This window comes from Opisthocomus hoazin, chromosome 9 (genome assembly GCF_030867145.1).
Source record: "Opisthocomus hoazin isolate bOpiHoa1 chromosome 9, bOpiHoa1.hap1, whole genome shotgun sequence".
Classification (NCBI taxonomy): domain Eukaryota; kingdom Metazoa; phylum Chordata; class Aves; order Opisthocomiformes; family Opisthocomidae; genus Opisthocomus; species Opisthocomus hoazin.
The window spans coordinates 32,919,811-32,943,438 of NC_134422.1; the positions used below are offsets into that span (position 1 = coordinate 32,919,811).

At 44.8% G+C, this 23,628-nt stretch overlaps 1 protein-coding gene across 10 annotated transcripts in view; it reads right to left on the reverse strand.

Moving 5' to 3' along the window:
- Window positions 1-280: 280 nt before the first annotated feature.
- The window catches only part of ERBB4 (erb-b2 receptor tyrosine kinase 4), a 687,907-nt gene continuing 664,559 nt past the window's right edge, over window positions 281-23,628 (reverse strand). For 3 of the 10 annotated variants that reach the window (XM_075429766.1, XM_075429764.1, XM_075429765.1), the window contains exons 26-29: window positions 13,550-13,597; window positions 13,222-13,269; window positions 12,285-12,576; window positions 281-9,691 (exon numbers count right to left, since the gene is read on the reverse strand). In XM_075429766.1, the coding sequence (XP_075285881.1) occupies window positions 9,255-9,691; window positions 12,285-12,576; window positions 13,222-13,269; window positions 13,550-13,597 (825 nt within the window). In that variant the 3' untranslated portion in view covers window positions 281-9,254. The remainder of the gene's footprint in view (window positions 9,692-12,284; window positions 12,577-13,221; window positions 13,270-13,549; window positions 13,598-23,628) is intronic. The other 7 variants (XM_075429770.1, XM_075429772.1, XM_075429769.1 and 4 more) reach the window with 5 other exon arrangements.

Genomic DNA, 23,628 nt, shown 5'->3' on the forward strand with positions numbered 1-23,628 from the left:
CCCTGCCTGCTGTTACAAGGCTGCCCCACGGCTCAGGGACACCCCGGGGGGGGTGGGGACTTTGGGTTTCGGCAGGACGATCTTCCAACAGACCCCAGGGCACTGCGGAGCCAGGGAGTGGCTGGGTTAGGTCAGGATGGGCCCCCGGCCCAGCCAAGGTGCCCAGCGCGAGGCCTTCCCCCAGCAGGGCCCGAGGCCACTCACTCCACCAGGACATGGGGAGGCCGCATTGCCAGAGGTGCTCGAGCCCTGGCAAGAAATTTCACATGTACACAGAGACTTTGTTTCATATTTTATTGAATTTCATTTATATTAAATTAAAAATATATTTCTGACAGATTCATGTAACAAAAAGGCAGAACAGTTTTCAAATTGTTCAGCTGGGATCAGTGTGGGTTGATGCAAGGTGGGTCGTAGTCTACATTTGCCTTAACAAACAGATAAAGCTCTACCCCAAGGACTGTGAGGAGAAACTCCGGACTGCACAGGGCGGGGGCAAAATATAACCACACAAAGAGAATATCCATAGGTTTCTCCCCAGCCTCCAAACAAGACAAAAGGGGAGGGAAGGAACAAAAGAAAAAACAAGAAACCATGAAAAGAAGGGAAATTATGCTAAAATATGTACCTAATATTAACCCAGGTCAGTAAGTACTTTAACAGTGCATAATCCTCGATTGCTAAAATATGAGAAACAAAAGGTTAAAGTAACATTACGCCACACACAATTGGCATACCCTACTGTGTAAGCAAGTGCAGAAAGTCTGAACACACCACAATAGTGCTAAAACACAGAATCACACAGAATGCCAAAAATGGTACTTCTAACTAAAACCAGAGGGTGGGAAGGGAAAGAAAGAAAAGAGGAGGAGCGGCTTAAATCACAAGCAAATTACCTATATACAAATCAACCCTAAGGACAATTATGTTCCAGATAATGGTGTTCACGAGGAAAATAAAAGCAACATTATCCTTATTTACAAATGCAACTAGCTGTGTCTTTAACAAGCTATAAAAATACTATTCACATTTTCAAAGTAACATACAGTAGTTTTTGTATTTTTTTCTTTTTATTTCAGAAAGGCAGCTAACTCTGAATGCATCACTTTGCAAGAAATGAGTGTCTTCCCCAACACGCTGATGCTTCTCTTCTTCTGAAGGTACTTTGTAAGGCAGAAGCGTTGTTGTTTTGTCTCTGCACTTGGAGAACTGGGAGAACTGGCTGAAACCCAGACCCTGCCCATCTCGGCCTCTCGCCCACCTCCTGGTTGGTGGCTGGGCTGTTTGCAGGGAGTGTGGCCCACGGGTGCAGCCAACCCTGCGCCACGAGCAGGGCCTCTCGCAGGAGCTTGGTGCCATCCCTGCGCTGCCTCCCAGATGGGGCTCGGCTTTGATTTTTGAGGGGACGGTGATGTCATCCTCTGGGCGTGGGAATCTGAGCCTCATCAGAAAAATAGAAGTCAGTAGTTCAAGACCACCAGGTCAGGAAATACATTTTGGGTATCTGTTTTTGGAAAGAAGACTTCTTTTTCCCCTCAGTTTCCCCTCCCTACACTAGGGCTGCTACCTCTTTAGAAATTTCAGCTTTTGATGCTGGGGAAATTGCAAAAAATGGGCAAAAAAAGGATTAAAACCATAGTGAATAATGTATTGAATGTGTACCGATTTCCAACATTAAATGGTATAAAAAATTGTGTGTTTTCGTTGACCCGCATTTTCCTCTGAACACACCCCATCCTGAAAAGACAACTGCCCAGCAACTACCTTCAGACCCATCTTCAAAGGAACAGTGGTTTCGTGCATTCAAAGTTAGCTACCCCTTACACAGCTGCTCAGTTAATAATCGACCCATTTAACAGCAGTACCAGCTTATGCTACATATGTCATAGTACCTTACCTCAAAAGAACAGCATACATATCTACACTTACTTATAAAATACCTTTCACAGTTTATTACTGTGGTTATCCCAAAAGGGTTTAGTCTTCGGAGTGCTATGGACAATACAGTGTTTTCTCCCTCAGAGGGCTCAAAGGTTGGGCAGGGGATGGGGATGGTGGCACCGCAGGGACCAAACTGCTGGCAAATGGTGCTTATGGCCAGCGCATGAAGTACACGTGCGCCCTGGTCGCCTCGATCTGTCAGCAAGCGGCTGCTGTGCAGGACACACCTTTGCCCTGGTGGTTTCATCCACAACACATCTGGAACATGATTTCATGGCTTTTTTATTGGGGAGGGGAAAGGAACTGGGACATAATTACTCATACTGCCTACACCTTACAAATCTCCCCTTAAAACCCTTCTTTACCAAGGTCCACGAAGCTCGCTCTCAAAATTAAATAACATAAAAGGGAAATAAAGCAGCTCTGACTCCTCTTGTTGCCTAATGAGGATAATGTCCTTAGGTCTCCCCCTCAACCTTTTCCTAGATACAAGAAAGAAATTCTTTCCTGTGAAGGTGGTGAAACACTGGAAGAGGTTGCCCAGAGAAGGTGGGGCTGCCCCCTCCCTGGCAGTGTTCAAGGCCAGGCTGGATAGGGCTTCGAGCATCCTGGTCTGGTGGAACGTAACCCTGCGCACGGCAGGGAGGTTGGAACTACATGATCTGTAAGGTCCCTTCCAACCCAAGCCATTCTGTAATTCTACTGATGGAGTATCTCGGCGATGTATCCTTTTGCTCACCACTCCTTATGTACATGCTGCTGACTCTGCAGGTCTTCAGGGACAGAGTTCATCCCTATAGAGTGACAAGGGAATCGCAGCACTGCTTCCAAACTGATGGAGTAGTTCGTAGCGATGAAAAGCAGAGAAATCGCTCTGAACTGCAAGGCCAGGTTCGACAGGGCTCTGAGCAACCTGATCCAGTTGAAGATGTCCCTGCTCACTGCAGGGGGGCTGGGCTAGATGACCTCTAAAGGTCCCTTCCAACCCAAAGCATTCTATGATTCTATGATTCCTGGCTTGTTGGCACTGACCGCTGCTGGAGGATGCCTTGGGTGGAAGCGCCTCATCAGTCTGGCTCTGGTCAGGAGACGTGCTTGGCTGCAGTTCAAGTCCCACTACCATCAGTCAGACCTGCACCCCGAAAGGTGCTCTGTATCATCCAAACCCAGAGGCAGGTCCCAGCCACCAGCGCAGCACCACTGACGACAGCCTTGTCAGTAATTTTCCTAGAGCAATGAGCCTAACAGTGTAACAATACTAACCCACACAACAGTACAGGAATATGACCTTGTGCTAAAACAAAACTAAACCAAAGGTGGAGACAAGTGATTTTTGGACATCATAGAATGGTGTTTCCAACCACAGAACTTGATTTCTGTTATTTATTCCCAATTCGAAAACCCCATTTGTAACAGTGACCTGTTCTACTCGTATAACACCTAGCAAGAGCCAGAAAACAAAACAGAGAGGGAACCCTGCAAACACAACGACGCTGCAGAGGGGCTGCCCTGTGGGATGGCTGTGACTCCTTGCATGCAATAGCGCGGAATATTACAGCCAATCACCGCCCCACACAGCTTTGGCTCTCAAAAAAAAATATTGAACCCAAATCCAAGGTTTTGTATACCAATCAACGAGCTGTTGTGTCAGCAGCAGAGGTCTCAGATCCATGGGAATATCTCCAGTGACAGCTAGAAATGAATGGGTGTGCAGCCTTCATGTAACTGCCCAGTAACACCACCTTTTAAAAAATACCTGCCAAAGGCACCTCGAGGTGATACTGTCCCCTCTGAGGTGCTCTTTAAGAGCCAGAGGTGACTGATAACCACAGGCTTGGCTCTGGTTCATGCTAAACCTCTGTTCCACCAGTCTCCCTCAAGCTAAACAGCCTCCAAAGCAGGTAAATACCCAGCTGGGCTCAACAGTTCCGAAATGTGATTGGGAAATCAGGGTGGAAGCCCCGATACACCACTGGTGCAAAGTGAGGGAACAATCCACCTCAGCAAGTGAGCAATGCCCTGGCTGCCAGTCTCTGGGGCATTTCTGTTTCTCCCATTCCCTCCCCCAGTAGGGCTGGCAGACAGAGGGTGCGAGTGCGTGTGTGTGCACGAGAGTGGGTGCTGCCATGGATGCTACCATTTCCATACAGGGATGCCTCCTCAGGGTGCACAGGGTTCGTGGCGGGAGGCACACCTGACCGGGATGCCTTCCATTATCCTGGCCAATTTCATCACCAACAGCTTAATTCCGACTTGTGCCAAAGCCTCCTCATCTCCCAGGCACTACAAAGGAGCTCCAATAATCCCTTCATTCCTTTAGCTGCCACCAGGATGCAGGACACCTACACAGACATGCCATCAGGAAAAAAAAAGGATCGTTTTCTTTAATATCTGAGTTTCCCATACAGATCCATCCTCAACAAAACCCCCAATCCCAAGCTATATTTCTAGGCTGACTTACCACAGCTAGTACTTTTCACCCGTACTGCTCAGCTGTATCTATCGCTAAGGAAAGAAGAGATCCGCAGAGAGTCAGGACCAAGCTGGTCTTTCAGAGTTGTCATTTTCTGTGCTTCTAGGCTGGGACTAGTGGTGGCTGAGGGTGGGTGGAAACGCTCCCCTGTAAGTCCCTCTCAGATCTTTAGTGCGAACAGGCATCGGATCGATGACGTGTGTGCAAGCTGCCCCAGCAGCACCTCTACACACGTGCCCTTCGCACGCAGCCCCTGGGCTTACCAGCTGTGGGGCAGGAAGGGAAAGGGATTTCCCTATTAATCCAGAAAATAAATGGAATGAGATCACTGCATACAGTTCCTCCAGTCAAGAAATGCATTTTCTACCAAGTGGTACAACCTAAAGGTTAATGCAACCTTTCTTTGCACAAAGGAAAGGATTGCTCAGCTGAGCTTAAGGTACCTGAACCAGACCCACACAGTGGCTCCCACTGCTGATACTCACTCGGATTTATTTCCATTGCTTGCTACCTGTGAGAGATGACCTGTCTGAAAGTGAGCTGTAAATACTCTCCTATATCTGAGCAAACGGCCACGTAAGAATCCCTCCTGGCTATTTTGTAGAAAAAGAAAAATTTGAAAAGAGCTGAAGAAGGAAAGTTAAAAGCAGTTGGTTTCAGTCAATTACGTTACAGCGAGTCAATCAGATCCAGCACCCACATCGGTTTGAAATTACCCTCAGGTAGATAATAACATCTAAGACAAGTATCACAGAAAGAGAGTAGGGAAAAAGCAGCTGTTGTTCATTCAGCGCATTGCTTTGTGCCTTGGACAACAGCCGATACACACTCGGGTGTGTATACACACTCCTGAACAGTTAGTCACTGCCCTTCCATTGCACAGGCTATGGTAACGGAAAGAAAAACATCCACAAATAGGAGACTGCATTATAAAATCAAAAGAACCTGACAGTCCTGTGTACAGATACCACTGTAGAACCGGAGAATTAATTACGGCCAGACAAAATACTTGTGTGGATGATCTCTCCTACTGCTTTGTGCTAACAAAATGCAGTTCATGTGTGGAAGTATCTGCTTTGTCCCCAGCCTGTAACTATGCATTAAAACCCCTGACCCTCATCTTTCAAAACACAATCAGTTGAATATTTGCCATGATTTTGCCATGTACATTTGCTCTACTTCTTTCACCAAAACAGCAGCTATAACCACTAAGACAAACAGGCGAGTTAGGGCCGGCCAGGTATTTCTACTGATGAGATTAAAGCAGCCAAACAGTTCTGCACTCAGTTTTGTTTTTTTTAACCATGGTTAAACTTTCTTTGGCAAAGAGACAAAAATCTGCCAATGTAGCTCAGAGGCTCTACTCTTGCAGAGGAAATGTGCACATTTATGGGCTGTGTTCACAAGACTGCTATTCTTACTGGGGAAAGGGAACAGATTAACCAGATGCTCAGCACCAGGCAGGCCCACACACTGCAACCAAGGTCAGCTACTGGGACAGCAGGAAAGGTAAGGACTGTTTTTGGCAACTGCAACTCAAACCAGCAGCTCAGAAGAAAAAATGCCCATTTATGAAGCTGCAGTCTGTTGAGTTTTCCATCATCGCAAATTACTGTGTTCATTAACCCTTTGTTTGCCATTTGCTACTCAAGACACAGCTAGCAGGGCTAAGCTCAGCCCAGCCTGGCTGTGTGCCACAGCCCCAGCATAAGGCAGCTTCCGTCCTGGCCTTCATGCTGCCTCACTTCAAGTAACCTCTGCATTTCCATGCTACTTAATATACCACACCCACATTCAACAATTAAAATGAATAAATAATTCAAGCTTTGTAAGAAATAAAATGTTAAATTGTTAAAACCCACAATTATTTACATTTTGATTATTTGACAGGTTTTTTTCCAACACCATTACTGCTGTACTACCAGAGAAACAAACAGGCCTCACCTTCTGTTAGCAGCTATATCCCAGCACCACCCCACCCGGGTTTGGAGGTGTGTATGCCTCTGCCTCAGCAGCCTTTGAGTGCACCTCTTGGAATTCAAACATGTAAGCTGTACAGGGATTTTATTTTTTCTCTATTAGGAGTTACTCTGTTAAAAGACTTGTTCAGGGACAAAGCAACCCCTCTCTCCACCTACCTGCATAACCCAAGCTGGTTCTGTGCTGGAACGGGACATCCACAACCCTGTCTTTGTCCCCAGGCAGCTTGGCAATCGTGTCCCAACCTGGCAGACCTTTGCCCATGCTTCAGATGACACCCTGTGAGTGCTGCTGCTGGCAAACCTTCACTGGAGTGGGGTCCCTCCACACCCCCAGACCTTGCCCAATGCCTGCCTCTGTCTCCTGCCAAGACCATGAGGAGTTACAGGAGGGCACCAGGAAGAGGCAATGCCTCTCAGATGCGTGACTTTCTTGTAACCATCTCTCCCACTTTAATGGTCTGCTGGTCATTTCATTCTGCCACCACAAACCACCTTGGTACCACTTGACCCAGCCTCTCCTTTTAATAGCTTCAAAGATCTGTACTTGTTCTTGCTGTTATCAGACTCTTCAGCTATGTACTCAGGCTACAGGCTTAGTATCTGCGCCACAGCTGGTACATACCTGACACAGAAACAGGCTGTTGCCTGAACCAACCTTGACCCAGTGACTATACACAATTTGCTTCCCACCTAGAAGCAAATTTCAACCCAGGTTTGAAACCTTTGTCAAGCCAAACCTCAGCCACCATAATTTGGGTAACCATTGCTCTTTTCTTACTCCTTCCTCTGCTTCCCTATAACTAATGATGGCAAGCTGTTGAGATGGCAGGAATCTGGAGTAGCTTGATGCCATTTCCAGATCACTGCTTGTTGCTGGTTTCTTTGCTAGGTTAGGTCACCCCAAAGATCTAACAGTACTGAAGTGCATAAACTGAAATACTGTTGTATCACCTAGAATTACCATCCATCTGGTGTTGTTTCTTCCCCTTCAAAAGCCTTGATGGTCAGAGACATAGGCAGATCTTCAAAGGTGCTAAACAGTTGCTTAAGATTTTTGGTGGGAACTAGGTATGCAAATGCTTTTACACACATGGATCTTGGCATGTCAGGAGCAAGCCATCAGTGTTTCTGGCCCTTAAGCCACCCTTCCCAGCTCCAGCTGCCTCTGGCTTCTAAAAACATCCAGAACTCTGGCTGAAGGATATTTCCAAAGAGGATCAGGCCAGGGGGTGAGGTGGGTGTGTCTGCCTAAAAACTGAGGTTGATGAAAGCAGAACTAAGTGCAAGGAGACTGACTCATTTACATTTTTGATGGAAAGCTCTGTGAGTCAGGTACATTTTGACTTCCCAAACCTTATATGCACTGTCTTCTGTGCCAGAGTAATCCTCCTTTTAGAAAAAAGCATTCTGTACTGTGTTGCGAGCCAGAGCAAGACATTTGTCTCCTCCGATTCCTTTCATGGCTTGCTCTGCTGTCCTTCACATGGCAGCAGTAAGAGCTGGTTGCTCTGTCACCGTATTCTCTGAAGCAGTCAATGCAATGGCCTCTCACAACTGGTAGACATTGTTCCAAAGACTTGGTTTGCTTCATTTTGGCATTTCCACAGTCATCCTTTACATATAATTCATTTTTTTTAATTTAAAATTATTATTTTGTATTTTGCTGGTCACTTCCATATTGCTTCATTCAAAATCCAGAAAACAGTTCAAATAAAATCAGAGCTTAAGTGCAAACTAACCTTCCAGTGAACTGCTATGTGCGTTTTCTCCAGTCCAGTGTCTGTCATCCAGTTTAAAGGATCCTTCCCTCCACCACCCCACAGAAGATCAGCAGACTTCATGACCCATATCAAACTCTCCAGCTGTCCATCTTGTCCTCAGTGTTGCCTGACAGCATCCCCAACTCCCTCCATGATCACGAAGAAGAAAAAGAGGGAAGAATTTGTTTGGGTCTTTTTATGTATCTTTAGTCAGCAGGTATAAAACAGGAAAGCAAAGCTTTTTGCATACAAATCTTGGTTTCTTGGCCTGTTTTTAGCTTCAAAAAGAACATGTTGGAGGTGTGGTTTTGTTGCTATCTTCTCAAAGGGTTTTTGTATTTGAAGTGTTTGTTATGTTGGCACATGTACAAAAATGGTAATGTCATGTACCAGTTCTGAGCTGGAGCCTCTGTGGTTAGGAATTGCCACAAAATCATGGTGTGGCTCAGAAGAAGGGTCTAGCCATATATTAGAGTCACATCATCATTTCTTGAAAAGCCACGATGAAGATCTGAACGATTATGAAAAGCCAGGTTAGCCATTTTCAGTTGCTGGGATAGAAAGTGTTAGAGAAAGAAATTGGATTCTCAATCTCAATTACTATGCTATCACACATGATATAAAAATTGTCCATTTTTTTTCCCCCTAATGGAAACAGTATTGAGATTTCCAGGAATGCTGTACAGACTCTCATCAGTTCCTGCTGAAAGAAACAGCCTCTCCGTGGCTTTCCCTACAGTGTGTCTGGGTGGAATCACTGAGAACTAGCTCGACAGCAGGCAACACTGCCACTGGCCATTACTGGTACTGTCTGGCTTCTCCGAAAATCCGACCCTCCAGATCTGTGGAAAGTGAGAAACGCCAGGTTCTACACACCTTCTTTCAGTCTCTTTCCTTCCTTCCTGGTTCCCAACCCAATCTGCAAACAACTGCAAGACATTCTTTCACTTGGATATATCAAAAATGAATGAACTGGCAAGAAGAGGAAGCTCATGGGAGAAAGAAAGGGAGAGAGGGAAGAGAGAGAAAAGGAGAGCAAGAGAGGAGAAGTGAGACAGCTAGAAGGGGTTGCCTTTCCACTTCTGAAGACGGTGGTCACTACACCACTGTATTTCGGTGTCTGTAGGGCGGTGGGGGCAGCACAGTGCTGGGCTTCAGGGAGAACTCGGAGAGGTATTCAGGATTCTCTGCCACAATGGGCCGGATCCGTCCATTCTGTTTGTAAAAGTATTTTGTGCTGTACTCTTGCATATAGTCCGGGTGCTGGAGGGTGCTTCGTGGGGGCAGGCTGTGATTCCAGTAGTCTGGGTTGTCAAAGGCCTTCTTGGCTTTCTCTGGCAAATTGCTCTTCAGGTACTCGGCATTTTCCAAGGTGTTTGCAAAAGTGTTGAGGTACAATGGCTCGTTGACATACTCATCCTCTGCTTTGGGCTGCCCGTTCGGAGCATTATGATACTCTGGGTTGTCCACAGCTTGGACATCTCCATTCTTTCGTCGGGAAACAAATGGGTTCTCTTCCACCGGGTTTAGGTAATCTAAGGAAAGATAAAAAACAAATTAGCAAAGAGAGGGAGTAACCCAGGCATGTAGTACCAGGCTGCACCAGAAGCAGTGTTTAAACTTGTGTGTCCTCCACCCCAGCCATTCCTAGAAGTCCAGATGAGATCAGGTGTCAACTATGCTGAACACACACTTGCTAAAAGTGAAGAAGTTACAACCTAAACAGACAATATGGGCTAAAATGAAGACTCTGGAAGAAGAAGTCATCAAACACACTAACTACAGCTCTCATTGAGCTGTAGCCTGTGCCTTGCTTTATCCTGGCCTTCCGCTCAGTGTATGATCTACAGAGACAAACACACCAAGCGACTTCGGCCTCTGCTGCTGACTCTCTGTGCAACCTTGGACATATCAGTCAAACCCTTTGCTCTGCAGTCTTTCCATTCAGAAAGCTCTACAGAAATCTTAGTTAAGCCTCTCTGCACAAAACCCATCCCCAAGGACTAACTTCTAAGACAGCTTCATTTCTAACAGAACAATTTGCCTGACTAAAAACCTTCCATCCCTGAAGGACAAAGGGTCTCACAGCATTATGAAAAAAATGATTCAAATGAGCCCTGGAAAGGATACGAGAATGCTCCATCAGCTCCAAAACAGGACTTGGAGCAGGTCACAGCTGCTTCAAATCACTTTCTGTGGATTAACACCACAAAAAATTGTAGCTGAATTGCAGAAAGGTTTTAAGGCATACGGAGCTTGCATGGAAAGCTAGACAGGTGGTGGAGAGGGAAGAGAGACATAAAGATGCTGGCTGTCCTAGGTTAAAAACACATGCTTAGTAAGGTGTCTCCCATGGTCACACACAGACAACTGAGCCGCGCAGCAATGAATTTGGTGAGTGTCATATCCTTCCTTGCTCTGTGTATAACAAGGTCTTGCTGCAAAACATAAAGCAAATCAGCCTATGCAGGAGGGAGGTCACCGACACTGCAAGTGGGCTGCAAAGGGAACAGCTTGGAGGTGAGCCAGGGACAAGAGTCTCACGGGGTGGGACCATTGCAGCAAGATATGTCAAAAGCATCCAGTTCATTCAAGGCTGGAAATGATCAAATCAAACCCACTTGCAGTATTAATTCTGCCTTTCATCTCACAGCCTAGAGATCCCTTAGAAAACAGGGTCTCCAAGCCACCGTCATTAGTGAGGGATGATGTCTCAGCCTGCCTGTGCCACACAGGGATGCCAACACAAGGCCTCCATTTCCAGTGGCATGGCTCTGGAGACAGCTCTACACAGAGTCCTGCCTGCAGGGAATCAGGACTGTTACAAGAGGGTGGCTATGGTCCTCACTTCAGCTCTGTTTTTATCCAGGACAGGGCCAAAACTATTAAATGCAAAAGTTCAAGACTTAGCGAGTACCTTTGAACACACAGCTAAAACTTCGCTGAATCTGAGGTGAACAGGCATGTGCACCTGTACCAAGAGCATAGTGGGAACATAATTTTTTTAACCGATGACAGCCAAGCAGTGCTTTGATTTGAACCCTCCAACTGACAGAGAGTACGCAGCACCGCAGCAACACTGATATCCCTGTGTCTGTGCCCAGTGAGACGGGAAGGAGGTGCTTTCTCCTGAGCTGCTACTACAGCATCCCTGAGGGCTCAGCTAGCACCTGCGAAGCATTAAGCTCCTGCAGAACTCTCAGGCTTGCCAGGGCAAACCTGTATGTGAAGATACACAGGGACTCACACCGAAGCAAACTCACAACATCAAATCTCTTATTGCAAGGGTGGCTGCTGAAGTGCAGGGCCGTGAGCACACTCCCACAATTGCTGTTGCCATGGGTCAGGCCCCAGGACCCCCTTCCATTTCCACCATGTAACACAAAGGGTAAGTGGCTCCCAAATTCTGAAGCAAACCCAGTAATTACTTGGCATTTACATTTGCATTAATTAATTTCTTTAAAGCTACTGCAAAGGTTTGAAAGCAAATTACTAATGACACATCCCCCTACATCTAAATGACTGCTGTCACTATTTAGAAAGGAAGAAACGAATGATAGCAAACTGGGAAGTGCAGTACTCTGAGCTGGCACAGATCGAGGCAAACTTCACCTTGCAGTGATGGTCTCCCTGAAGCACATCTTGTTCTTTCAATCCTAAACTTCCCATGGGTATAAAATGCCATCTATGTGTATTGGTTCTGTGATATGTTCAGCATGACATTTACCAAGCACATTGACATGAAGATAAAAAAGATCAGTAAACAAAGCAGAGACTACGGCTGGCCAAAGATAGATCCTTTTCTTGGAAATAACTGAAGATTTGTGTTTGGATAAGAAGGCATTTTGGCTTTTGTTCATTCCTCTCTCTTGCCATTTCCCACAAAGAAAAGTTCAAGAGGAATTACCAAACTTGACATTTTGGCACATTTGAGCTTTTCCAAGTAGCAAATTAAGCAAAGAAAAATGAATCCCCATGCAAAGAAGTATCAACCAAGTATTAACCATGCTTCAACCTTGTTGGTTTACTCAATGAAGCCATTTTTGGTGAAAAGTTGCTGATGTAAAAAAAAAGAGCAAATGCAGTCAGACTAGAGCAGAAGCTTCTCCGCAAAGAAAATTTTTTTACCTGTTTTAGGTTTGTCTCGCATTGGCGTCATGTACCCATCCTCATCCAGCTCTCCCCGGACAACCCGCTCAGGTATGAAGACTGTGGGATCAGCGCTGTACCTCTGGGTGCTGCTGTCCTCTTTTGCCAGGGTTGCCACTTGTTTTCGTAGCGTGCCATTACAGCAAGTATCTTCAAAGATCTCTCCTGTGGCCCCTTGAGCAACTGGGGCTTCTGGTATTCTGCAGCCAGGAGCTCTGTATGGCATCGGCACTTCTGCAGCATAGCCACCATCTCTATACAGAAACTGGTTCTGTTGAAAAAGAAAAGGCAGCATGAGAAAGGAGGCTCTGAAGGGAGAGAAGATTCAACAGCACTGTGGCTCCTGTGCCTTTCCTGCCACACTTGCTCAATGATGCATTTCACCGGGCAGGAGAAGCCTTGTCCATCCTGCAGACTACTGCGTTTCCAGTGCTGTGGGATCGGCAGCAGCACAGGCTCTGTTGTGGACTGGCAAAGCATCCGTCTGCCTAGTGGTGCTGAGCCCACTTCCACTCCCAGGGAGGCACCATCAGTGAGGGGAGCAGGGGAGCAAGCTGGCTGCTCAGGGCTGGAAATGGGGCTAGAACCGGGGCAGCAAACCTTGCCTCCTACCTAGACATGTGGAGGTCAGATATACACAGCTGCAAGAGGCAAACACAGTATCTCCTGTTCTATTACTTTAGCAATCTCCCCTGACTTCTGAACAAAATCCTTAAATCTCCTTCTGCAAAGTGGACTGGGGACAGAGGTCATTATCTTCTCTGAACTCTATTCCTGGGGGGCTGACTTTTAGAATGTCCTGCAGTGACAATCACATGGTAACCCAAACACTATGTAATTCCATCAGGTAGTGCATTTCAGGCTGGTGAACTGTGTTCATGTTAGTACCTCAACTCAATAGTTCAACTCAACCTACCATTTTGCTTGTCAGCAAAGGCGTGCAAGGAAATTTCGACATCATGACCTATAAATAGGAAGGAAAAATGTACAGATTCATCCAAGCCTGTTACCTAAATGCTTTTTCAAGAAAAGTTGGCAGCTGGTAGAATTTTGGGTGTAGGTCCATAGAGCTTGCCCACGAATCCAGGCTGAGAGTAGAGATCCTGACTATTTGATTGCTTACATACACAGTTCACTGTTGATTTTTGGGCCATTTATGTAGGAAAAAGGGGTTTGAAACAGAAAATATGTAGTGAAGGAAGGAGGAAAACCTAAAGGATGAAGGAAGAATGTGAAATACTTACTCCTGACATAGGGGTGTAGGCAGGAAGAGGGCTGTGTCCAATTTCACTCTAATAGGAAAGAAAAATGGAATGATGGATATGTAATAAGAGGTCACACGAACGAAACAAGTCACATGAGCTGTATGAGCTAATGAGGAGAAAAGTGCATATCAGTTAGATTTCCTAACTGAATCCAAAATTCAAAAAATTCAGTCATGGCAAATGTCTCACCAACATCAACAAGCTGTGTGCCTCACCTGTCTTATGGAGGGCTACTGAGTTCCTCTTGCTGGGTAAAGGCAAGTACCATGTCACACCTGCCAACATCTGTATATCCTGCAACTATCATGTGTCTAATTTTTTGAAAAGCAGATTGTACAGCAAGAATGAGGTGCATTTGACTTCAGAGGAAATACAGGGCAAGAGAAGTGCAGAAAGCATCTAGCTCCAAGCCAAGGCTTCCTTTCCCAGGGACAAAGCAGGAGAAGGATAATCAGGAGGGCAGGAGAGTGCAGGACTGTCGTTAGACTGTCACATCTAGCTGAAGTATCACAGGAAAAACAGCCCATAAGCTTTGGAAAACCAAAATAGCACATCAGGTCCTGGATTTCAAGACTCCAACGTGCCATGGTCCTGCTCTCAGCATACATCACCCTTCCAATGTTATCTCTGTATCACAGGCTAAGGGTTTTCACTGAGAAGTCTGGAGGTTGCACATCAAAGTATCCATGCAGAGATCTTCATTTTGATATTGGTTTCTGGAACCAGCTTACACGGCACTGTGGACCTTGAACTGCTGTAACATCACCAGCACAGCATCTGGATTTATACCTGTTATTGTTGCTCAAACCCAGCCTGTTTTTCATTGAGAAAATGTTAATATTTGTAGGAAAATAAAAATAAAACAAAGAACCCTTTATTTTTCATGTGTCTACTTCCAAAATGTTATTTTTGAGACTACAAGATCAGTTCTTCATAATTACTTTGTTTCCCATTTTGTTTCAAAAACTTTACTGTAATTCTTGCATCTTCTAGTTGGGGAAAGAAAAAGTCAGGGTTTGAAAAAAGAAGGTCTAAACTTCAGATAAATTAGAAAGAAAAGCCACTGCCTCAGGAAAGAGGTCTAACCACCCTGAGAACACTCCACTTTAGAAGGTATCTTATTCATCAAAAGCTGTTTCAAAAGCTTGTCCACACCAACTAACATACCAAAATCAAAAGAAAAGAGGATATGCATCCTCACATGGTACGGATTAGATGTACTACAGTCAATCTTTTCTTTATAAACTTCTTGCCAAAACATCAGGATGGAGATACTGGTCCCTGTCATATATCTTTACTTTACAAAGGCATGTTCTGGGTTTAAGCAAAATGCCTGCAGCAAGAAAAATCTTAAAAACAAACATAAACTTTTTAAAAATGCATGCTGTCTGTCTGAAGACCCTTTCCTGGTGATCAAAAATACGCTCATTTCCTTCTATTTGAAATACCCCGCAGTCATTTTGTTACTCAGATCTAGCACCTCATTTGAGGTGTAAATGTGGTGATGAGCCATAGTTAGAAATAAACTTTTTTTCAATCCCCATGAAAATTCATCCATGTTTAGCCAAGTTGTGACCTAAAAAACACTCCGGGTCACAGATTACAAAAGTGCAGGAAGATAACTCAGCTAACAAAAGTTTATCTGCACCATCCATTAGCAAGGCTTGAGCAGGACTCGGTAGTGGCTTTTTGCCCAGGGAAACTAGGTGCTGAAATGAAAACACAGAGGTTTTGCCACGGTCTCAGTGACCTTTCTGCCAGTGCCCTGGGGAGGAGGAGGATATGGCAGTCTGAGCAGATGGCAAAGGAGTTGAGAGGCTTGCAAGGAAAGTGGTGCTGGAGGAGCAGCTTCTCTAGAGTCTGGAGCTGAACTTGAATCTCCTCTGTCATCAGCAAATTGCTCTGGAATCAAATGGCCAAAAGCTGGCCTGGTTCAGCTGGTGCAGAGGGAGCCGAGCAGCCACCGGCCCACCCTTCGCACACGAGGCAGAGCTCTGCCTTGTGCAGCCAGCGGGAGCTGCAAGGGCTCTGCACTGGTAACAGGGCCCAGGGAGGAAGGGCTGCAACGCCACTGCAGCCTAGGCCAACTGTGACTGATTGCACTAAGCTTTCGCCAAAGAGCTCGTTACGTTAGAAAAGCAGAGCTTAAACTTAAGCCCTAGGCCTGGGAGCAGCTTTGGCCTCCCTGACCCAGTTGTGGCTGCTGAGAGCCAGAGAAGCGAGGATGATGTCAACTGCAAAGAAAGTGCCACCTAAGGCAGTACAGGAAGAGATGGCAGAGGGCTTGGCTGGATCAGCCTGGAAACTTCAGTGCTGCCCCATCTGTGTGTGGTCTCTTTCTCCTACTCAAGACAAGTGTACTCATACCCAGCAGGACAACAGCCAAGGAAGGTTCACAAGCAGTGAAGGAAGAAACAAAGTCAGCAGTTGCCTGGCTGAGATGAGAGAGATCATAACAGAAGAGAGAACCGAAAACACTTTACCAGAGATTACTTTTTTATAGGGAACAGACATCAATACACACCTGGATACAGACTGTCCAGCAAGCTTGTAACTTGGCAGTCTTCTGCAAAAGGCTTGTTTGGAGCAATTGGGAAGGTCCCTTTATAACAGGGAGCACTGTGGAAACCGGAGACGCTCTGATTGCAGAGGTCAAATCCCCTCTGACCCTTCTCACCTTTCTCTCATACCACAGATTTACTGTCAACTTGCAATAACGCATGGGCAAGGACAGGTTACAACCCAGAATGTGTTAGACAAATGGATAAAAAACATCCCCTTGAGCCTGCCAAAAGGTACTTTGAAGTTCTACTGATGGCTATAGGATGTTGCACTGCAGCAGACTTAATCCTTGCCCTCCAATCTAGTATTTATTTGAATCAGGGAATCTTTCTGTCTGCTCCAAAAAGATGGAGAAGGAAAGATTGACAAGACAGGTAAGTAGTAAGCTATGGCCCATGGAGGGTGGTGAGGATTTAGGCAAACTGATGATTACAGATCAGATGATCCACAAAAGAAATACAAAGTGGTAACTGCAGAGAGTCAATTCTCTTAGCGAGGAATCCAAAGCTCTGCTGGGAATCCTCCACCTCCTTGTAAAGCTCCCCAGCTTCTTTCACTCCCGCTTGCAAGCTGCAAGACTCCAGAGGGAGTTTGCTGCTTCTGGTTTCCAATGTGGCTACAGGCCTCCAGACTGCACAAAAGTGAGAAGAGCTGCAGCAATACTGTGTTAGTATTAAACGCAGGTGAGTGGAGTTTGCTCCTGCCCGAACAAGAAACACGCATCTGATTATCACAGACACTAAACAAGTGACTATAATCACTCCTTTTCTATTCAGTACTGCACCATGCTGTATTACACATCTTTAATTTACATGTTTCTGTTTTCACAGAGGCACTCCCATGAATGGTTCATGGTTCATTGATTCTGGATGAATAAAGGGAGAGCTGTCTTGAACTACTTTTAGTTCACAGGCCACAGTGATCTCTTAAGGGTAACTTACAAAAGCAAGTCTTTTGTCAACGCGCATGGCTTCAGTACACAGGGCTATGGTCCTCTGACAGCAAATGTTTAGATGATTGGCGACTTAAATACTGTTCTAGGACGGCCACATTATCTACCCATGGGCATGCTTTGCTCCATCCTCATCACAGAAGTCTAAACCCATCCTCCTATCTTTAGAACTTCTTGGATGTGACTCTAACATTTAAATACATACTATGCAACTATAGCAACATAATAACAGGCCCTCTTAAATAGCCCTGTCCCGAGACGTCAGGAGAGACGCATGCATTAATGCATGTATTGCTATTTTTGCTGACAAGACCCTCCCCACTCAGTAACCTGCCAAATGAGATCACAGTAATGGTATTTTCTTCATGCCTCCCCTTTAGCTCTGTACTAAACATAGCTGACTTGCAACACCCTTAACACAGAACCTTAGTGCTTGGCTCTTCTCAAAACCACTGGTGTCTGAACACTTTTTAAATTCTTTTCTGGTTTTCCCCATGAGTTAATACCCTGTGGCCACTGTTCCAAAAAAAGGAGGCAAAGAAAACAGCTGTGGTGACAATTAGTGGGGCTGAAAATGTGATATAATTGTTTAAATATCTTTAAATTGCCTGCTAATTGCAATGTGGTGTCATCATTTTGTAGGCTTCTAAGATAAGTGCTGAAAGTCCCAGCCAACTCTTATTGGCCAGGACATGAATCACACTGTGAGTAGAAAATACATTTGGACCTTACCGAGTAAAACTTCTATAGCTTGATTTGTATGCGTAATCAAATTTACTTTGTTGATTTTTTTTTTGGTTGTTGTTTTTGCATCTCAAATATTATCTTGAAAAAAAGAGCTGATGTTCCTTTACTGAGAAGACCTAGGTTTTCAGATTTCTGATGCTGAAATTCTGACCTGAAAAATCAAGATCTCTAGCTTGTTGAGATGGACAGAGGTTTCAGAGGCTGGTTGTGCAAAGACCTCACTACATAAGCCTACTTGAAAAGTCCCAACTCGCATACTCAAAAAAAAAAAAAAAAAAAAAAAAAAAAAATCAAACACCACCCCCTTTGGATAGTGTAATATGCATTATATCCCTTAGCTCTGGAGTGCACACATCCATCGACATTTAACCATAAGCATCCCCCAGAAGGAGCCCAGCCTTTTTAACTGCCCATGAACAGCCCCACCCAGAAATGTCTGAGATTTCATTCATTATATTACATGATCAAATTTTAGGCACAAACATGACATCAGGGAGATAAGATAAAAAGCAAGCAAATGTCCCCTTAACCCTTTTTAGAGGTCCTTTGGTATTAAATACCAGTGACATATCAGCTATTATAACTGCTAACGTTTGCATAAAATGAGCCTTGATAAAAGAGAGGTAAATAACACTTTTGTGAATATTGGCTTGTGCTATTGCTTTCTATTCATTAATTTCATTTTCCAATTCCTTGCTTCTAAAATCTCCCAAAGGTAAATATCTCTTCCTTTATAGCAGGGACATAACATTTTCTGGCTGCATGTTAAACTGTAATGAAATCAAAGCCTTGTTGGGTCCTGCTGCTCATATTTATACAGTGGTGTGAATATGCCTCTGCCTTGTCTCTTTTCACTTTGAGTCGAGTGTCACACCTGGAGAATGGCAGCCAGAGCTGTGTCGTCCTGCCTGTGCTACAGCTCACTCCAGACCAGCCCTACGGTGACCACAGCTGCCTTCAAAGCTGCACCCACAGCAGATTTCAGGTGGAAGAAACGCTGAAGGTACTCAGTGATGTGATGCTGCTGTGGGACTATGGGTGGTACAGGACTATCACCAAATAGAAAGGAAATAAAACTTTATCTTACAGCATGATACAGTACCCCCATGCTTTGCTTGCTAGCACAGCCTCCCAACAGCACCCTTGCTGCTGCAGAGTTGATTTTCCTCGTCACCCACCGATATCACAGAATCACAGAATCACAGAATGTTCGGGGTTGGAAGGGACCTCTGTGGGTCACCTAGTCCAACTCCCCTGCCGAAGCAGGGTCACCTACAGTAGGCTGCACAGGACCGCGTCCAGGCGGGTCTTGAATATCTCCAGAGAAGGAGACTCCACTACCTCCCTGGGCAGCCTGTTCCAGTGCTCCGTCACCCTCAGAGTGAGGAAGTTCTTCCTCATGTTCAAACGGAACTTCCTATGCTTCAGTTTGTGCCCGTTGCCTCTTGTCCTGTCGCTGGGCTCCACTGAAAAGAGTCTGGCCCCATCCTCTTGACACCCACCCTTGAGATATTTATAAGCATTTATTAGGTCCCCATATGTGCACACACATTTGAAAGACTGAATAAGAATTACTGTTTCTTGTTCTTACGCAACCTGCTAAGCTCATGGGACTGAAAGATTTTTCTTTACTACAGGCAAGGCTCTCCCAACATCAGTGTACACACATACAGGTTCGAACCCACTCTGATATTGCTCCTATTCACATGAAAACCCAACTCCCTTTCACTCTCCTTCTGCTTTCATAGGCAAAAAGCAGGAATCGCATACCATCAAGCAGGAGTAAAACACTCCCACCTTCTCACTGGGATGCTCCTTGCATGTCCTGTTCAGGGGTGTCTCATGGTCCAATGTACCAGTTCAGTCCTGGGCTGTGTGTCGCCAGAAATAACTCATTTTCCTCCTTCCCCTAGAAACTGTTTACGTGATTTAAAACCAAGTCAGTATCCAGGCCTGAGTCACCAAACCAGAGCCTCTTAACATAACAGCCTGAGCAGATCTTGCTGCAAGCACCAAGATTTCAGCAATTCTCTCAGAAGAAGGACAGCTGATTTATGCAAGTGGATCTGAATAATATGTTTGGAATGTTCTAGTGGGGCTGCAGGCCAAGCACACAACACAGAGCTGTCCCACCAGCCCCGAGCAAACTCCAGCCACATTTCCAGGGAGCAGTCTATTATTTACAACTGATCTGAACTGATATTCAAATAGGAAAGACCACCCCAGGAGAGCACCCACCTCTGCTCGGCAGCAGTCCTGCTGCCCTCTGACCACAGAGCTAACAGCATACTCTGCCCTGCTTCAGAGAGCCCACGGCAAGCATGACTGAGATGAAAATCAAAGGAAAGAAAAAACATGTACCACGAAATCGCTGTGTAATGTTAGATAGAAATGAAATGCTGTTTATGTAGTAATAGCTAGAAGGCTTTTCAGATCTCTAGACACTTCCGGTTGTAGCCCCTGCTCAGAGCATGGCCATATATAAAAAGAAAGGATTAGATGCCCCCCTGGACTGCTATAGTTAAAGCACATACATCCCTATAGCTCGCAGTACCTGACACAAGTTTGGCATTCCTCACGCTCTCTCTTCTGTTCAGCCTGGGCTCCTGACCCTATTTACGAAAACTCCATTCCCCACTGGACACTTTTCTTTAGGACTATTCCCATTAGCACCACTGCCAAATGTCATGACTCAGCACTGGGTACAGGTCTTTGCTGGCACCCTGCATCATTTCAGCACACAGAAAAACAATCACAGCATACTGGAGATGTACGTCCTCTGAAACTGGTTTGGGATATGTGTGCGTGTCTCTTACATCATGTATTTCAGACACACAAACAGCACTGTGTGCCACCTGAGTTAACATAGCAAGACAGGACACACAGGACATGCATTTTTCCAGTGAGAGGAAAGGGGAGCCTGTTATTCAACAACAAAAATAAAAGGTAGGAATGATATACACAAGTTGTGGACAGTAGCTATGCAACAATTTACAATGCCCTTAGTTCAATGGCTATAAAGTTCCATTGAGGATTGATGAATCTATTGGAAATGATGAAGTCCTAGTCCCTTTTCCAGGATTATCCTTTGTCAGAATGCATGTAAACATTCTAATTTGAATGTTGATACACAAGCATAGAAATTGTAAGCATCATCCTGTGTTACCTAAAGTGTTTCTTCCAGTCTCTGCTGTCTGCTGCTTCCACAATCAAGACATGAAACATCCAGTTTAGATTAGTGAGGGGGGAAAAAAACCCCACAAATAGAAGAAGCAGGGAATAAGTCTTTTCTGCACATAAGTTTCTTCTGGTCACTGTTTGTCAGAAGAAAGGTAGGATTTGCAGGCAGCCTGAGCTCTAACTCCGCTCACACAGGCTGCACGTATCATCCAGATGTACCAGATCACATCCTGGCAGTATGGTGGGTTTAAGACTTCCCTGAACTCATTCAATATTAGTATGGACATTTCACTGGTAATCTCAGTTCAGGTTAGTACTGACTGACTTCACAGCTTCAGAGGAGTCATTTAAACTTTATCTTGCACAATTTTCTCTCCTAACAGCTGTCGGTTTTCAGACTTAAAAACTCTTTTAGAGCAGTCCATACGCAGTGGGATGCCCAAATCTGAATAGAGCCTTCTAGGAGTAATTTATCCAGACTGCGAACAGTAAATGGCATATATCACAAACTAAACGTGCCTAACAATCTTGACTTAGCATTTCCTGTGCTGTTACTGGAAAATACCAAACATACAACATGTATTTTCAGTCTAACACTTCACCAATACAGAAGTCAAAGACTGAAAGAAGACCAATGAAAATAACTTGTTAAGACATGAACGATGTGGCCACAAAACTCAGCATCCAGGCATGCTGACAGGGAAATGTAGGTGAAATGCTTTTCCATAGACTCATCTCCTATACCTGGGCTGGGAATAAAAGCATTCTCCTGCTGTATGGCATCAAAAATACTGACAGGGAAATGTAGGTGAAATGCTTTTCCATAGACTCATCTCCTATACCTGGGCTGGGAATAAAAGCATTCTCCTGCTGTATGGTATCAAAAATACTCCCTGGAAATTCCCTTGTCCTCCAGACCTCAGAAACCTTCATCCTTCCAACTTCAGAATGGCTGGCAAGCAGACTTCAGCTGGCACAATATGTAATTTGATCTAAGCACAACACAAGAACTAAGATGCAAGAATTCCTTTTCTCTATTATTTCATATTAACACACTGTGAGTGTCAAACAGACAGGAGAGCAGGAAGAGAGACAGCTTGCATGTGTCTATCTTTCCCTTTCAATCTCTTTTACTCCCATATCATTCCTGTCACCCATGCCTAGCTTTTTGTCACTTCTTTTTTAATACACTTCCCAAGATGTTCTACAGTAAATGGCACCTTCTAACACAGCGCCAATCCCCCACAGTTTGGAAGAGACAACACACCATTTCCTAGCTACTCTAACAATTCCCTGGGGGAGAGAAGGGTCAAGGATTGGGGAGGGGGACCAAAATCACAACACAGTCACGATTTGTGATTGCAACATGGCAGAAAAAAAAAACCCCACAAAAGAAAGTTGATGAGCACCACCTGGAGCAGCAGCCCCCTCCTATGCTGCATGCAGCATTGCCATCTTCCCCCAGTCTGTTTTATACAGTAATCAAAGGATATTCTGAGCTTCTCAAAATGCCATCAACCCTCATTGAGAAAGAAATAGAGCACATCTCCACTGAAGCCTTTACAGCAGTAATCATTACAGCATGCTGCCCTGAACAGGGAGCTCTTATAGACAAAGATGAGTTTTAAAAATAAAATAAAAAAGCCTTCCTAAAATCTGAATAGAAACTTGATGATAATCTCCCAATTTTACTATGCAAGGGGGAAAAGAAACCCATAATTGTGCTCTCTTGGTCTCTTCTAGCAAAGAATAGGCTTTTTGATGAAATGCTGAGTTGATTTAGAGCAGGGCTGAGGTTCTGGTGGCAATAATACGCCAAAAGAAATAACCATCCAGCTGATTCATATAAAATAATCATTTTTTAACATTCTAAATCTAAACTTCATTTGTGCCTCCTCCCATTTCTCCCCACCACATCTTTTGGAGAGTCTTTTTATAGCTTTGATAATTTTTTTTTCCCTTCTCTACCACAGCATTTAACAGAAAAGACAGACTCTTTACTCTGGCTAACAAAGGGCATTTTAGGCTGTGCTGGCATTTATCCCCATTGCATGTATGCTTAGAAAGTACCGTATTTGGCACAGGATGCTCCAGAGCCCTTCTGCCACCTTACACTCAAAGCACTATCCCTGGAGTTCCATTGCTGTGGGATACCATGGACGGCACTCTTCAGCTCGTGAGCACCAACCGTCACGGGCAGGCAGGTGTTTAAATGACAACTCCTCAGAGCCCTGCCAGGTGCATTTCCAAATCACGGGCCCTTGTATTTCCAGGGGCTTTTATTATTTTAGGAAAATCACAAATATGATTCCTCTGAAACCAACATTTTTCACTAACAAGTTCTGTTTCAAATCTAGTCACTGAAGGAAAATTTTCTCCCAGTTCTCATAATTATTTCCTGACTCTTAGTCGACTTTTCCAGCTAGTAAATTATGTAGAGTTGTTTAGCTTGCTGTTTTCCAAGAATGCCTCATCAGAGCAGTGTAAAAATATTTATTACTTACTCTCTTTATATCTATTGACTTTTTTCTTTTCAGGAGAGAAAAGAAAATGGATCAGCTGTGAGCTCTCTTGACTGTCGACACAGCCAGCAGCTATTCATGGATTAAGCAGATGC